This window comes from Microcaecilia unicolor, chromosome 3, assembly GCF_901765095.1.
Source record: "Microcaecilia unicolor chromosome 3, aMicUni1.1, whole genome shotgun sequence".
NCBI lineage: Eukaryota > Metazoa > Chordata > Amphibia > Gymnophiona > Siphonopidae > Microcaecilia > Microcaecilia unicolor.
The window spans coordinates 62521632-62539639 of record NC_044033.1 but is presented as its reverse complement, the minus strand read 5'-3'; the positions used below and the strand labels follow the sequence as shown (position 1 = coordinate 62539639).

The following is an 18008-nucleotide window of genomic DNA, read 5'->3' as shown; positions in this document are numbered from 1 at the left end:
ATTACGAGTCTATATTACATTACAAGTGACTACTACAGAAAGCAGATAAGTGCAAAAGTATTTTTTCTTTTTCAATTGATTGTTTATAGAATGAAACATTATTATTGTAAACTGGACCTATAAGGAATTGTGGATAAAGCATGTATGAAGCTTACTCAGCATTATTATTATAATATATTGGATGGTCCTATATGAATTATATGATGAAGGTTTTTCATATTGTGGTCTTTATAAAATAAGCATGGCATTGATTCTTTCTATTAAAATACTCCCAAAATGGGGGGAACCCCCCTTTCCTACATCTGGCCCTTAGTCCTAAGGCTGGGAACCTGGAGGTGCCTTGACTGATTCCTCCCCAAGCATTACTGCTCCAGCACAGCTGTTTGCTTAAGAAGCCACACCAAACATGGAGAGCATGGCGGAGAATCAAGGGAATTTAAACTTGGCCGGCCTGTCTAGCAACCAGTGTTTACAAACAGAAAACAGAGGATCAGATGGACTGGCAGTAAATTATGGCTGGATTGCAGTGCGCAGAAGAGATCCCTCAAAATAAAACAGAGTCCTTTGAAAATATTTCCCATCTCTCCTTCCTCAGCTCTGCTAAGGCACAGTTCCATTAGGTCAGAAAATGTATGCCTCCAAATTTAGTTTCACAACAGAGTAGGAACTCATTCTTCAGGCTCTGAGGGCTCTGCAAATGGGGTCTGGTTTTAAGCATACTTCCAATAGTGTTTTCCAATCTTTTTATTGCTGTGACCCCATGATTGCAGCCAAATAAAACTGTGTGACCCCTTGGAGGTGCAGAATAATAATGCACCCATAGAGAGTCCACCTAGCTCGTGACCCCAAAGGCAGGTTTTGTGACCCCCATTTGGGGTTCTAACCCACAGTTTGAGAAGCTCTGCCTTAGGAGCAGGGCTAGAAAAGGACCAGGTACCAAACCACCCAGGTGACTAAGATTTGGTGCTGAGCTGAAGAGCACTGGAGGTCCAGACCAGAAAAAGAGGTGGCTGCTTGGACAGGGAGAAGCACTGGAGGTCCCGGGACAGGCCCACTGGAAGAATTCACTGCAGTGGCCAGAGCCATAAAAAAGATTTTTTTTAAAATAGAGCTTAAAAAAAATCCCACCTGATCCCCTCCCACCCTCATCATCGGTATCCCCCTAACATATTCAAGGTGGCACCTGTTTCTTTCACAACCCCCCCCCCCCCCCCTAAAAATACAAATTCAGTCTGTTCATATTTACACGGGGTGAGTTTGATTCACATATTATTGCTAGTCTGAAAAACCAGCCCTTCCATTTGACGCTGCTCCCACAGCACCACCACCTCCCTGATGCGACCATCACTACTTTCATCATGCATGAAAAAGTATAGTCTCCCCTTCCACTAAGTCATTATCTCCTTTTTTTTAGATGCCAACTTAAAATGTAAGCTCTTCAAGGCAGGAACTCACTGTACCTGGGAAAAAAAATCTAACATTGGAAAGGTGGTTTAGAAATACAAACTATTAATAAAATATACACAGAAAAAGACAAAAAAAACAGATGCTGCTATTTCTTTTATGGTGAAATAAAAAGTCTAATTTTTCTATCTTTTGCGTAGACTAATGTTACACAGTGACGTCAGAACAACAGGTGCCTCAGCCGCTCACCAGGACCTGACAAACAACATGGAACTGAAGGGAGGAAGGAAACACGAGGATGTACAAACTTTGTCATAGCATTTCTCATCTTTCTTTGCCTGGTTCTTTTATAGCCCACCTTGCAAGTCATAATTTCCCTGCAGCGCTACAGGTCTGAGAGTACCGAGTGATTTTGCAGGTCTGATTTACTGGTCCCTTTAACCATAGGTTCTGTTTATTTTGAACCTACTGAGAAGGACCAGAGATGCAAAACTATGTATGTCTTTTTGAATCACCAACAGTGAAACCATGTGACTAAAAATATCAAATACATGTAGAGTTAAAAAAAATGCCACAGCATTTATCACTCCCCTTTTTACCTATGTCTCACAAAGAAACTAGTTTTTCATGAGTAAAGTGTGTACAAAGGGAACTTCAGCACAAGTGTTGCAAATCTGAAGGCAAGATGATGCTACCTCAATGGGTAAGGTCTACCCGGGTTCTCTTACCGCATGACCATGTTTGTCTGTTTTTTTTTTTTACCCACTGCGCTAAAAAGGGCCCTGGCACATGGGGAAAACGGCCCCTGCTGCTAACGCAGGGTCCTTTTTCCTGCAGCTTGATAAATGACCCCTCAGAGACTGATAGAACCAAGCACCAAGTCTCAAGAGAGCTTTATGTGGAAGCTTCTGTCCAGAAATCCTCCAAGCTAAAGTCTCACCCTAAACAAACCTGGGACTGCCACCTCTCCATTGAGTAGAAAGGAGAAAAGAATGGAAATGCTTTGGTAGGACGCCTATACAAACCAGTTACCACACATGTTCAAAATGCAAATCAGTAGTCGTTTAATTGCTCCAATTTCAATGTTCTGTGCCTTCCCGACCCTTCATTGGGATGGAAAACTCCCAAAGCTTCCCACTACCCAGATAAAATGTTACAATATGGGGACACAACACATCTTAAATTCTCAATCTGAGTCATCAAACTAGTGCCAATTCGGAACTATCGCCCGGCTACCGTGTGGCCTGGGCAGTAATTTCATTTTTTATGTGCGCCCACTACGCGCACCGGAAAATATATTTTATTTTTTGGCACGCAACACTAACCAGGCAATAATTGGCATTGTACGCATGATGACGATTACCGCCCGGTTAATGAGTGAGACTTTACTGCTAAGTGAATGGATGGTGGTAAGGTCTCAGGCCCAAAATGGACGCGTGCCAATTTTCATTTTGCCGCACGTCCATTTGCGGCCACAAAAAAAAGGCCTTTTTTGCAGGTGCACTGAAAAATGGCCCTCCGTGTGTCCAATACATGCATCTACACCAGCGCAGCGCATTTTTCAGCGCATCTTAGTAAAAGAACCTCTTATTTTCTTATTCCTGTTACTTTATCTTATCTATCCATAGGCTCCATCTTTGCTTACACCCTATGCTGTCTATTAAAATGTTTTATTATGTATTGTGTTGGCATTATAATGTAGCATACTATGCCATACTTTGTATTGTTGTTTGAATATTTTTACTGATGTAATTGTTTATTGCTTACATTTGACATTCTTGCTGTACAACGCCTTGAGTGAATTCCTTCAAAAAAAGGTGGTAAATAAATCCTAATAAAGAAATAAATATACTTTCCCCTAAAAGCAATGGCTTAAGGGTGAGCAGGTATTCGTTTAATCTGCTTACAACAAAAAAACAGTTTGGTCCAATGATCTCAATGGGAGATAAACAGTCTCCAGTTTTACATTCAGATCAAAATATGACTATTCTACAGTTTGCAGTAAGTCAAGGAAAACCAAATTAATGCTAAACCAAGAAACATTAAATGAATGTACCTTTCAGAACAAGAGGTTCCTTGCCTTCTCTCTTCAGGGACTCCAGCACTATATGGAGTGGTTGAGAAGGCATTACCCGGCTCGGCTCATTGGTATTCTCATCATAAACTATGATTTCTTTGGAAAAGATCCTCTTGAAAGAGTCCTTGCCTTCCCGGCATGAGATCAAGTCCAGGACTGTGATCTTGCCCTGCTGAAGCCTCCTCCGGCTGATCTTATCCGAGCAGTTAATATGGACTGCCCCTTGAATGTGACTCTTATTGTACTCCAAGAACGGTCTGCAATCGATGATGACAGGCCCCTGACTCTGGATGGGAGTCTTGCTGCATTTGGTCATCTTCTTTGCTAAATCGTTAGGATAAATAATTTTTATATTGGCAAACTGTTTGGGAGCACCAGATACTGGGCTTCCCAAGCCGCCCGATGGACTCAACGTGCCACTGCTCTCATTGCTGTTCACCATCGGGTTGGAAGGGCATGTGGACAAGGCCCCTACAGTGGTGCTTGTGGTTATCTGTGACAGAGCCTGGCTGTCCTTCTCATAAGTTGCTACAGTACAACAACTGGCACTGCTGCATCCACAATTTATGGAGCGTGCAGTGCCGTTGGATGAGGGCATATACGTCAGGTTAGCAGCCGTGAGAGACACTACCGTTGTGCTGATAAGAGTTTGATGGTTATCACTTGCACAAGAGGCAGATTCGGGGTAGCTAGAGTCTAAACAAAGCTTGAGATCCTGAGGTCTTACTGGCCTGGACAGTGCCACTACAACCCTGTCGTCTAAAGGAGATGGAGGCATCAGGAAGCTGAAAACTGGCAATTCAAGAAGAACTCAAGATCTCACTCTGTGAAGAAGAAAAGGGACAAGACACATGAGGGGATAATAATTCCATACTCTATCAGGCATGAAAACAAAGATATGATTGAACATTTGAAACAGCCTTTTTCAGCTGCGAGAACAAAACTTTTAAAATAAATACACAAATAAATAGACAAATATTTGGACAACTATAACTCATGTTTCTTTCCTTAGGGGAGAAATCTATGTTCTGTATCACATCAATGCAACGAGTGCATACCATTAGTACTCCAATAATGGTTCAGGCTGTCACTGAAACCAGAATTAAATATACATCATATGCAAATGCTGCAGAAAAGCTTTTAGAGTTATGTATAATATCTGCAATACCATAGAATTATAAAGGCATGCCAGCTTCTCACTCCAAGAAGAGGCAGGTCTAATGGCTAGGCTCTCAATATATAAGAATCCACAGCAGCCAAAAACACCAATGGAGGACATGCAATTTAGCTTGGCAAGCTTGAATAAAATCAGTCCGTAAATAAACCCTCCTATATGTGTCATCACACAGTCACAAATAGTCAATAATGAGAAACCCAAGACTCACAGGGACCTAGCAGATCCAATGAAGGCAGACAACCTTATAACACTGCACTGCATAGACTTTCTCACTCCAGCCAAGCACTGTTAAAAAAAATGTACTGCACACACACTGCTGGGCAGGTAGGCCTGTAAACTATGGACCCCAGTCATCCTAGGATGACATTAAACCAACGAGTTTTACACATCCCCCACCCATCAACATGATGTGCAAGTGTAAAACGCACTAAGAGACCTAGAATACAAACAGCAAATTAACTTTTCTTTAAATCAATCTTTCTTGCAATTTTAAGAATCCATAAATATCTTGGCTCATGAACTAAAATGTGCAAATATTAGACGTTTAAATGTGTATAATAGGTTTAAAGGATGCCACAGAATGAGAAACGATACTTTAAACTGCATTCCCTATATTTAACAGACATCATAGAAGGGGAAATAAATGTAAGACCCCAGCCTTCCTCTTAACATTTTTAACTCAAATCATTATGCCCTGTACTAGAAATTCTAAATAATTTTTTTTTTCTGCTACGTCTCCAGATCAGGTCTAGCAAGTGGAAGTCGGAGTATAAATGCATCAAAATCGTAGTAGAATAAAATCATCATGACTTTAAATAAGGAAGAATAAAGACCTGACATTATTCAAATACAATTTCAAATAGCTCATGACTTTTTTTTTAGAATGAACGAGATCGGGAAAAGAGGGAATCATTTTCTGCTTTATAATCATTTCAACCTGACCTGGGATTTGTTTTTCTTTAAACAGTTCTGGCTTTTCCTTTCATACCTCTGCATCCCTGCAGCAGAAGGTCATATATTTTAAAATAAAAAGTGGGACCAGGGCTTCAGCAGCGACTACAACGGCCTCCGCCCCCTATCTACTCCTGATCTCTCTTTCCCTTGAATAATAATAATTAAAAAAACGTGAAAGCCATTCAAGTAATCAAGGTTAGAAAGACACACTATGCCCTCACTTCTCTCACTGCAGCACTCTCTTACAAGCAAGCTGCACACTATCTACAAATCCAGCTGCAAGCGTAAAACAGTTGGTCAGTAATAAAAACCATAGCAAGTCACGCAGGCTCCTCACCTGCCTCTAATTAAGAAAAAAACTTGACAATCTACGGGAAAAAAATATATATTATATAGAATAACAAAACAAAATAAATTGTTCTGGATATAAAGTATCCTCCATTTCCACTTACATCCTTCATCAAAACAGTATATATCCGTTCAATATTTGGTGCTTCTCCGCAGCTGTTGATTTATACATCCCCATTCACTCAGGCTTCATTGATCTCCAGCTGCAATGTACTGTAGTTACTTTCTCTTTTTGCTCCAGAGTAATGTAAGCTTCTGCGGATTCTGACTGATGAGGCCTGCAGCCAATTGAAAGCTGCTGGGGGAAAGTCCAGGGCAGAGCCAGTGCTGGGGCACACCAGTGGGCGTGACCTGGGGCGTGGTCCGGGATCAAAGGAAGCATCAGGGTGCTTTGGTGTGAGTGTGGGTGGTGATGTCATTGGTAGCCAATCCCAGAGCTTAAAGAGCCAGACTGAGCTGGTGGAGAGCAGCTGCACTCCCTCTGCTTGTACAGATAAGCAGCAGGATGCAGTTAACCTTTTCTTGCCTGATTTTCTTAATGAAATGAGTTGCTTGCTCCTCATTGCCCTGTTTCTGTGCATATACTTTCATGTCTGCATATGTCTGCATGCATAATGATTTTGTAATTTACAAAAGAAATGGACAACACTATTTTAGCATTGGTTCCAGCCTAGATTAAGTGACAGACAATCCTGTTTGGACTGAAGGAGTGCGAGCTCCAGAAAGGTAGCTCAACAAATGTATTGTTAGTTCATTATAAACTGGATCACAGGTTATATTTTTGTTGTTTGTTGACCTTCATTAACATGCTTTAAGAAAAAGAAACTTACTTTTCCAACCTTAGCACCTCTGGGTTTTTAAAAAAATTTATTTATTTGGCTTATGCTTCCATTCTTTACCATCTGCCTATCTTTTTATAAACCTTAGAGCTGGGACCCCGTTCGACCCCAACATATTCCCCCCCCCCCCCCCCCCCCCCCCCCCCCCCCCCCCCCCCCCCCGCCTGCCCCTAAAAAACTCTCCGACACCAGAGTTGGGTAAATATAGGCCGCAGCTTGCTTTATTAACCATGTACTTAATTTAACTTCATTAACTTGAAGAACAACATGACCCCCCCCCCCCCCCCGAGCTACATGTGCCCAGGCTTAACAACAACAGTTAGCCCCCCCCCCCCCTCCGCCGCTCACCATATTAGCAAAGCGGCCACTTTTCGGCATGTTCTGGGCCCCGCCATAACAGCAAGGGCCCTGATCCGTGCAGACCTCCGCACATCTTCCAGGTCGCCCGACCCCCCTGTTATGCCATGGCTCAGCCCCCATGAGCCATAGCTCCTGTAGCTCGGGGTTTGCTTGCTTCTTTTTTGCCACAGGGGGAGATTCTTGTGGCCGCAAGGACTTTCCTCCCCCCCATAAAGTTGCGGTCTACCCAGACCCTGTCCCCCCATTGTTTGCCAAATAGTCCTAAATATCCATCAAGAACAAGTCCCAGCCCACATCAGACAAGTGCACCTGGTCCCTTGCAAATAATGCCGCACATTGCGTGTCCACCCATGTGTGCCTGATTTGAAGACCACCCCCCTTGCAATGATCCACACACTGACCTGCCAGTTAATCTTGCTCAGTCCCCGGCACCACTTACGAGCCGGGAGGCAAGCCGGTCTGGGAATAATGTCTGACCACCCCACCCTTGTATGAGGGAACCATTCCATTGCCAGCCGCAAGTCCTCTTTTACAGTGTCGATGAGCCTTTTGCCCATCCAGCCGTCCACATTGTTGCCACCCAAATGGAGCAGCAACATCTGCGGGTGCAAAAGTGGGAGGGCCAACAACGTTGGGCATACCAGGACACCCATAGACACCCCTGATATCAACAGAACAAACAAACTAACAAGTGTTACAGGATAGGTCTAGCAGACTTTACTTCTAGGGATTGCACCCTCCATCCTCGGCCTCTCAACAACGCCGGATGTAACCCCTATAGGCCCCAGAAGCCCACCTGACGATACTACGAATGGTGTCTGCTCCTAAGCTCGCTTGACTGGCACTTGTTGCCGCCCCAATGCGGAAGGAATACGTGCCAAACTGCCTCGGGTTCTGCCCCGCTGCCCCTAGACACAGACGGAGTACCACTGCGAATTGGTACCTCGTCAACGCTGCGCCATTGGCATGCACTAAGAGAGCGGTGGGCCCCGTGGGCCAAACCCACAAGTAGTCTGTCAACACGGCCACTGGACAGGAGTCCATACCTCGACCCCCCCCCCCCCCCCCCCCCACAGCACTATTGTGCTACCTACCCCTCTCTGGTCCGTTTTAGACCGCGTCAACTTGATGCACAACACGACATCCTGAATGCATACATTTTCATACAGCAACCCCGACGACGACGCTGACCCGCCCCTCGCCACCAGTAACCCCACTCGAAAGGCCCCATAAAAAACCAAGGCAAAGGCTGCTCAGAATAGCTTGGCTTTGAAAACCGACTGAGCCACCTCCCCCACTACTTGTAACAATCGCACTAACAAAGCGTAGGTGATCGGCCGACGCGCATCCCCCATCGGCGGAACTGCTCTGCTCCAGCCCTTTAATGCACTGCTCACTAGGAAATGGGTACTAGGTTGACCCCATCCAAAAGCCTTGATGAAGAACGTGAAGCCCGCCACCTGCCGTCTCACCGCGCTATGCGAGCTCCCCTGCCTCTTGGCGTTGGCGATGTATGCCTCTAGCAGCTCATCTGAAGCCAGCCCATCGAACCAGCCCTCACTCTGCAGGAAGCTAGACACGTTGACGTAGTCGCTGATGTATGCAGACCAAGTTGCTGGTGCTACCGAGGCCCTCAGTATCTTCCACACCTCAGGTCTCCGAGTCGCCAAAGCTGCTCCGGCATCTGCTGCCCTTCCAAGTCCACTTCCAGTGCTAGAGCCCTGAAAGCCTGAAATTGAAATCGAGGCAGCGCATCAGCTACCCTATTATCCAGCCCCGGTATGTGTCTCGCCCTGAGGTATACATTCAGCCGCAAACAGCGGAGTACCAATTCCAGAATCAAGGAGTTCACCATCAGGCAACGAGCCGCCTGCTTGTTCACCACCTCCACCACCCCTTGATTGTCGCACCACACCAGTATATTCTTATCCCGCAGCTGCCCCGGCCACAACTCGCATGCTACCACAAACGGAAACAGCTCTAAAAAGGTGATATTCTTCGTAAGCCCTGCCTCAATCCAACTTTGTGGTCATGGGGCCGCACATCAAGCTCCCGTATAGTACACTCCAAAACCCAAGCTCCCCACCGCATCTGTAAACAGCTCAAGGTCTGCATTGGACACTTCCACGCTCCGCAGTGCCAATGTGCCATTGAATGCCAACAGGAATTCCAACCACATCCGCAGATCGCTGCGCACCCCCGCAGATAATCAGACATGATGGTGCAGCTGCTCTACCCCGGATGTCGCCACTGCCAGACGCCGCGAAAAGGCCCGCCCCATCGGGATGACTCTACAAGCAAAATTTAGACTCCCCAGTAAGGACTGGATGGCCCCCAGCGTGGCCTTCCTGTCCTGCAACACCCCCATGATCTGCCTCTCCAACTGTACCACCTTCTCTTGCAGCAACCGCGTCACCATGCGCTCCGTGTCAATCTCGATGCCCAAAAACGTCAGGACCGACACGAGGGCCCTCCGTCTTGTCCGAGGCCAACGGTATTCTGAATTCTGCCGCCACCTGTAGAAAGGCTCCCAACAACCTCCTGCAATCTCCACTATCTGGGGCCCCAATGAACAGGAAATTGTCCAGATAGTGCACCAGAGTGTCCAACCCCGCCCTCTGCACGGTCACCCAATGCATGAAGGAGCTGAAGCGCTCAAAATAAGCACATGACACAGAACACCCCATCAGCAGACATCGGTCAAAATAAAAGGCCCTGTCAAAATGAAACCCTAACAGCAGAAAAGCTGACGGGTGGACCGGCATCAACCTGAAGGCCGCCTCGCTAACGACTTTTGCCAACTGCGCTCCGACTCCGCAGTGTCGCCCGAGTCGCATTGCACAATCAAACGAGATGTACTGTACTGAACAGCAATCTTTTGGAATGCCCGCATTCACCGACCTGCCCAACGGATAGGACAGGTTGTGTATCAGACGGAACTTCCCTGTCTGCTTTTTTGGGAACACTGCCAACGGGGACAGCATAAAAGGGACGAAGGGGCAACCGACAAACGGACCCGCCACTCTGCCCAACCATATCTCCTCGTCCAGTTTGCCTCACACTACCCTTCCCAGCCTTGAGACTGACGCCGAGTTCCGAACCCAATTAGACACTACCCGCCCCTGGTAAGGAATAATGAACCCTTCTGTGAAACCTTTTTCCAGTGTTGCCGCTGCTTTTTTTTGCTGTGTATCAGTGGAGCCGTGGCAGCATCGCACCTACCTTCACCGGCGTGGGCACCCGTTTTAACCACCTACTGTTTAACGGCAGGCGCTCCCCCCGCCCCTTTTCTCAGACATTTGACTGCGGCGTGTCCTTGCCCACACATGGAACAGGTGTGGTGAAACTTACAATCCGGGAAAAGACAGGCCGCTCTATTAAATCGCCAGCAGACCTCTGAGGCTGGGCCAGGGACAGCCCCTGTGGCGCTGATCTCCCCTCTCCCCGCGGCCCGAAAGGGCTTGCTCGAGCTGGGCGGAGTGCCACCCCCTTTTCCTGCCCCCCCCCCCCCCGCCGCCCCTGATTGAGGGGCCATGTGTACCAACCAGAGGTTGATATCCTGCGTACCCCAGGTCATATGTGTGTTCTTCTCCATTTTGTCTCGAAAGACTTCGTCGTAGTTTAGCCACGCCCAACCACCGAAGCGCTGGAATGCGTCCAACATGGAATCCGCATGTGCCAACATTACACCGTACTGACTCTGGTCGCTCCGCCCCCAAATGCTAGTCAGCCGCAAAAAGGATCGCATCCAGCTGACCACCGTTTTTGCGACCTTGCACTCCTTAGGTCCTTCAGTCTGATTTTTATCACACTTCGCACGCTTCCGTCTCTTCCTGCCTCCAACAAATGGAATATATCTATGCACTGCCTTTGCCTGACCCTCTTCCGTAACAAACGCAGAACCTGTTCCCAAAGCTCTGACAAGGCTACTAATGCCGGCGGTCCTCTCGCCCCTTCCCCGGTGCCTGTCGTCATACCCTCCTGCCTAATCCCACCCCCTGCCTGAGAGGTGGAAGAGGATGAAGTAGAGAAAGAAGAGGAGGAAACAGAAGAGGAGGAAGAATCCCTACTCCGCTTCCCCCACCCCCTCCGTTTGCGTCGCGTGCCCCTCACCCGTCCCCCACTACAGCCCACTCTATTACCGTCTCTGGACGCTGTAGCCCTTGGCACCGCAATTCCAGCAACTATCGCTGGGCCATGTTCCTGCACTCCAATTTGCCGCTCTGTATCCTCTGTGCTTAGCAAGGTCCCCTCCTGACCCGCCATCATCCGGTTGCTAGCTCCTCCTGCCGCGAACGTTGAAGGGTGCTCTGCCTTTCGCTCCTCCCGACTTACCGCGCTCCTTCCGGCGCCTTCCATGTTGTTCAGTCCCTGCGAAGATAAAACAGGGGAAGCAGCAGGACCAGCCCACCTGGTGCCCCATCCCGCCTCCCGGGCGAGAGCCCCTCCTCCTGATAGCCATGCCCCTCTCACATGTCCCGCTGCAGGCACGCCCAACCAGGGGGCCACCCAAGGGAGGGCCGCCAGTGCCGTCCACGAGGGCGGCCCAAAAGGAGGCCAGGCCCCCCACTGCAGTGGGCCTCACCCAAATGCAGCACTGCCCGCTCCCCATGGGACTCCCTCCCTGGCACCTCCTGGGCACCACCCTACTGAGGTCCCTGGAGCGTTCCGCACCTCCCCGTTGCTCGTCCTGGCTTCCATGACAGCCTGCTCGCTCCCCTGACGCCCCTCAGTACGCTCCTCATGCCGGCCCCCGGACTCCTACTCCCCCCCCCCCCCCCCCCCCGCTGCTCTCTCCTTCGTGATCCACTGCCCGGGGACATGATGCCTCCCCCACCAGCCCTGCCCCTTCCCCTACGTCACGCACCATTTTGCCCGCCGGCAGCACCCTGCCCCGCTTGCCAACGCCCACATGATGTGTTTTCTTTTTTTTCTTTTGTCTTATGACTGCGTCCACAGTGATAGCCACCCGGGCCACTTCTTTTGATCTGTGCGCTCCCAAGACTCACAGGGACCTAGCAGATCCAATGAAGGCAGACAACCTTATAACACTGCACTGCATAGACTTTCTCACTCCAGCCAAGCACTGTTAAAAAAAATGTACTGCACACACACTGCTGGGCAGGTAGGCCTGTAAACTATGGACCCCAGTCATCCTAGGATGACATTAAACCAACGAGTTTTACACATCCCCCACCCATCAACATGATGTGCAAGTGTAAAACGCACTAAGAGACCTAGAATACAAACAGCAAATTAACTTTTCTTTAAATCAATCTTTCTTGCAATTTTAAGAATCCATAAATATCTTGGCTCATGAACTAAAATGTGCAAATATTAGACGTTTAAATGTGTATAATAGGTTTAAAGGATGCCACAGAATGAGAAACGATACTTTATCTTTATACTAATTTAAACTGCATTCCCTATATTTAACAGACATCATAGAAGGGGAAATAAATGTAAGACCCCAGCCTTCCTGTTAACATTTTTAACTCAAATCATTATGCCCTGTACTAGAAATTCTAAATAATTTTTTTTTTCTGCTACGTCTCCAGATCAGGTCTAGCAAGTGGAAGTCGGAGTATAAATGCATCAAAATCGTAGTAGAATAAAATCATCATGACCTTAAATAAGGAAGAATGAAGACCTGACATTATTCAAATACAATTTCAAATAGCTCAAGATTTTTTTTTTTTGAATGAACGAGATCGGGAAAAGAGGGAATCTTTTTCTGCTTTATAATCATTTCAACCTGACCTGGGATTTGTTTTTCTTTAAACAGTTCTGGCTTTTCCTTTCATACCTCTGCATCCCTGCAGCAGAAGGTCATATATTTTAAAATGAAAAGTGGGACCAGGGCTTCAGCAGCGACTACAACGGCCTCCGCCCCCTATCTACTCCTGATCTCTCTTTCCCTTGAATAATAATAATTTAAAAAACGTGAAAGCCATTCAAGTAATCAAGGTTAGAAAGACACACTATGCCCTCACTTCTCTCACTGCAGCACTCTCTTACAAGCAAGCTGCACACTATCTACAAATCCAGCTGCAAGCGTAAAACAGTTGGTCAGTAATAAAAACCATAGCAAGTCACGCAGGCTCCTCACCTGCCTCTAATTAAGAAAAAAAACTTGACAATCTACGGGAATATATATATATATATATATATATATATATATATATATATATATATATATATATATAGAATAACAAAACAAAATAAATTGTTCTGGATATAAAAGTATCCTCCATTTCCACTTACATCCTTCGTCAAAACAGTATATATCCGTTCAATATTTGGTGCTTCTCCGCAGCTGTTGATTTATACATCCCCATTCACTCAGGCTTCATTGATCTCCAGCTGCAATGTACTGTAGTTACTTTCTCTTTTTGCTCCAGAGTAATGTAAGCTTCTGCGGATTCTGACTGATGAGGCCTGCAGCCAATTGAAAGCTGCTGGGGGAAAGTCCAGGGCAGAGCCAGTGCTGGGGCACACCAGTGGGCGTGACCTGGGGCGTGGTCCGGGATCAAAGGAAGCATCAGGGTGCTTTGGTGTGAGTGTGGGTGGTGATGTCATTGGTAGCCAATCCCAGAGCTTAAAGAGCCAGACTGAGCTGGTGGAGAGCAGCTGCACTCCCTCTGCTTGTACAGATAAGCAGCAGGATGCAGTTAACCTTTTCTTGCCTGATTTTCTTAATGAAATGAGTTGCTTGCTCCTCATTGCCCTGTTTCTGTGCATATACTTTCATGTCTGCATATGTCTGCATGCATAATGATTTTGTAATTTACAAAAGAAATGGACAACACTATTTTAGCATTGGTTCCAGCCTAGACTAAGTGACAGACAACCCTGTTTGGACTGAAGGAGTGCGAGCTCCAGAAAGGTAGCTCAACAAATGTATTGTTAGTTCATTATAAACTAGATCGCAGGTTATATTTTTGTTGTTTGTTAACCTTCATTAACATGCTTTAAGAAAAAGAAACTTACTTTTCCAACCTTAGCACCTCTGGGTTTTTTTTTTTAAAGTATTTATTTATTTGGCTTATGCTTCCATTCTTTACCATCTGCCTATCTTTTTATGAACCTTGGAGCTGGGACCCCGTTCGACCCCAACATATCCCCCCCCCCCCCTCTGCCTGCCCCTAAAAAACTCCCCGACACCAGAGTTGGGTAAATATAGTAACATAGTAACATACATAGTAACATAGAGGGGGCTAATCGAATGTCGCCGGCCAAATAGATCACCGGCGATCTATGTTGGCGGCAGCGCTACAGCTGGCCGGAACCGTATTATCGAAAAAGATGGCCGGCCATCTTTTTTTTTCAATAATATGGTTTAGCCCAGCCAAATGCCGTGGAGTTTGCCGGGTTTGAGATAGCCGGGTTTGTTTTTCAGCGATAATGGAAAGTTATGTCGGCCATCTCAAACTCCGGCCAAATTCAAAGCATTTGGCCGTGGGAGGAGCCAGCATTTTTAGTGCACTGGCCCCCCTGACATGCCAGGACACCAACCAGCCACCCTAGGGGTCACTGCGGTGGACTTCAGAAAAGCTCCCACCACGTGCATAGCTCTCTTACTTTGGGAGCTGAGCCCCCCAAACCCACTACCCACAAATGTACTGCACCCACTAAAATTGCTCCAGGGACCTGCATACAGCCTCTAGGACTTATTGCTGCTGTATAACTTTGGCACACCAGTTCACACCTGAAGACTAATCTCTCTGAAAAAGTCCTTTCTTGAAATAACCACATTTACTCACAGTTAACTGCAGATCAGAGGTTGTGCCCCACTGGCAAAGAGTCCCCTGGTACTAAGATTAGCAGTAGGTCAGAGCTGAAACAATGGTGTACAATGTCCTCTTTCAGCACCATTCAAGGTACGAACTATGTTCTCTAACGTGAGTAACACAGGAAAGGGAACTAAAACTGGCTTACAAAAATGGCCACTACCGCATGGACAACAACAGGAAACAAACAGGGCACACTCTGACCCAGTTAGCAGGGGGGAAAAGCACCATGGGAGTAGAGCCCAGTACCCTACACCCACCACAATGCATTGCTAATGTGACTCTCTGCTGGGCACCTAACAGAAAAGGTGTCACACTCACCCCAGAGCCACATCGCAACCAGGGAAAGGCTGTTGGAGGATACAACACATTCTGCTATCATGGAGGTGGGTACAGCATTTGAGGCTGGCATACAGGCTGGAAAAAAGGTTTTTAGTTTTATTTTTTTAGTTTGGAAGGGGATTGGTGACCACTGGGGGAGTATGGGGAGGTCATCCCCCATCCCCTCCAGTGGTCATCTGGTCAGTTGGGGCACCTTTTTGAGGCTTGGTCGTGAAAATAAAAGAACCAAGTAAAGCCGATGAAATACTGCTTAACGCCGCTTTTTTTTTCCATTATCGGCAAAAGCCGGCCATCTGGTAGCCACGCCCATGCCCGCCCATGTCCCGCCTTCGCTAATCTACCAACACACCCCCCTTGAACTTTCGCCAGCGAAGCGGCGGGAAAGCGGCGATGCTGTCAAAAATGCCGCTTTCAATTATACCAATTTCGCCGCTTTTAAGAAATCGCCGGCCATCTCCCGATTTATGTCGGAAGATGGTCGGCGATCACTTTTGATTATAAGCTGGATAGTAACATAGTAGATGACGGCAGAAAAAGACCTGCATGGTCCATCTAGTCTGCCCAACAAGATAAATTCATATGTGCTACTTTTTGTGTATACCTTACCTTGATTTGTATCTGTCATTTTCAGGGCACAGACCGTATAAGTCTGCCCAGCACTATATATAGGCCGCAGCTTGCTTTATTAACCATGTACTTAATTTAACTTCATTAGCTTGAAGAAACAACATGCCACCCCCCCCCCCCCCCGAGCTACATGTGTCCAGGCTTAACATCAACAGGTAGCCCCCCCCCCCCCCCGCCGCTCGCCGTATTAGCAAAGCGGCCACTTCTCGGCATGTTCCGGGCCCTGCCATAACAGCAAGGGCCCTGATCCGTGCGGACCTCCGCACATCTTCCGGGTCGCCCGACCGACCTGTTATGCCATGGCTCAGCCCCCATGAGCCATAGCTCCTGTAGCTCGGGGTTTGCTTGCTTCTTTTTTGCTGCTGCGACGAAAACTCCCAGGTCATCTGCTGTAATGAGAAAAACAACCAACCAGAAAAACTGCCTCCCCAAAAACAACCTCCTCCCAACCTTATACCCCATGCCAGGGCGGGAGGGTGGGCAAACTGCCTCCAAGGAACAGGACAAAGCCCTGAGGCTCGGAGGAGCCCTCTTTATTCTTCTCCCCCTAGCCCCACCCCTCCAAGCCGCCATCCACCAATGACTGCCCTCCCATGACCCACTGGGCTGCCGCCTACATGAGCCGGCCGCTTGCCACACCCCCTCCAGCGCATCCCGCACATGGTGCTGCTCGCCCCCTTCTTCGCCCTGCACCCCTTCCAGAACTGTCTCGAACGGGCCCCAGCCCGCGTTTAACGGGGCCCGTCGAGATCAGCACTCGGGCCTTTTATTCCTTTACGAATTTAAGTTTAAGATATACTATTGGACTGTCTTTATATAAAAATTACACAACATTAATTGTTATCCTGGAAAGAAATGTAGCCACAGGATCATCCCTATTTGAACCCAATTCAAGGACTTATCCAGAAGCACCCTCATTAACAGGAGAATGAATAGCCTTGTTTTCCATCTGTCTTTTGGGGTCAGAGCAGGATCAGTGGTTGAGCCTAGCTGGCAAGTTGGGAGCAGTTTTAGAGCTGAAGAGGCAGAAGAAGCTCAGGGAGAGGAGGGTGGGAGTCCTTATTCCCTCTAAACTGAGCTGGGGTCCTCCAACTACAGTCCTGCTAGTGGTGTGCGCTATCACATTTTCAAAAGTGAGGGACAGGCAAGCTCAGGACATCAGAGAACTTGCCTGTCCTTAGCAAACTGACAACAAAATATTTATTTATTTATTTTATTTTATTTGTTAGGATTTATTTACTGCCTTTTTGAAGGAATTCACTCAAGGCGGTGTACAGTAAGAATAGATCAAACATAGGCAATTACAGCAGTAAAAATATTCGAATTACAATACAAAGTATGGCATAGAGGGGCATAATCGAACGGCAGCTGGCCGGCCATCTCCAGGGCCGGCGCCGTAAGTGGGCGGAGCCAACCATATTTTCGAAAAAGATGGCCGGCCATCTTTTTCTTCGCTAATACGGTTGGGCCCGGCCAAATGTCAGCATTCGCCAGGTTTGAGATGGCCGACATCGGTTTTCGGCCATAATGGAAAATAATGCCGACGATCTCAAACCCGGCAAAATCCAAGGCATTTGGTCGTGGGAGGAGCCAACATTTGTAGTGCATTGGCCCCCCTCACATGCCAGGGGCACTTCTAACAATTAAAAATAAAAATAGCTCCCAGGTGCATAGCCCCCCAAATCCCCCCAAAACCCACTCCCCACAACTCTACACCATTACCATAGTCCTAAGGGGTGAAGGGGGCACCTACATGTGGGTACAGTGGGTTTTGGGTGGGTTTTGGGTGGGTTTTGGAGGGCTCCCATTTACCACCACAAGTGTAACAGGTAGGGGGGATGGGCCTGGGTCCACCTGTCTGAAGTGCACTGCACCCACTAAAAACTGCTCCAGGGACTTGCATACTGCTATCAGGGAGCTGGGTACGACATTTGAGGCTGGCATAGAGGCTGGCAAAAGTTTTTTTTTTTGGGTGGGAGGGGGTTGGTGACCACTGGGGTAGTAAGGGGAAGTCATCCCCGATTCCCTCCGGTGGTCATTTGGTCGGTTGGGGCCCCTTTTTGAAGCTTGGCCATGAAAAAAAGGGACCA

The 18008-nt window shown here is 47.5% G+C and overlaps 1 protein-coding gene across 2 annotated transcripts in view; it reads right to left on the bottom strand.

Annotated features, from left to right (window-relative positions):
* DUSP10 (dual specificity phosphatase 10) overlaps positions 1-13566 on the bottom strand; it is a 65289-nt gene extending 51723 nt beyond the window's left edge. The window contains exons 1-2 of one of the 2 annotated variants that reach the window (XM_030195996.1): positions 13424-13566; positions 3461-4305 (exon numbers count right to left, since the gene is read on the bottom strand). In XM_030195996.1, coding sequence (XP_030051856.1) covers positions 3461-4259 — 799 coding nt within the window. In that variant the 5' untranslated portion in view covers positions 4260-4305; positions 13424-13566. Of the gene's footprint in view, positions 1-3460; positions 4306-6064; positions 6208-13423 lie in introns of those variants that run through there. The other variant, XM_030195997.1, reaches the window with a different exon arrangement.
* Between the last annotated feature and the right edge of the window lie 4442 nt (positions 13567-18008).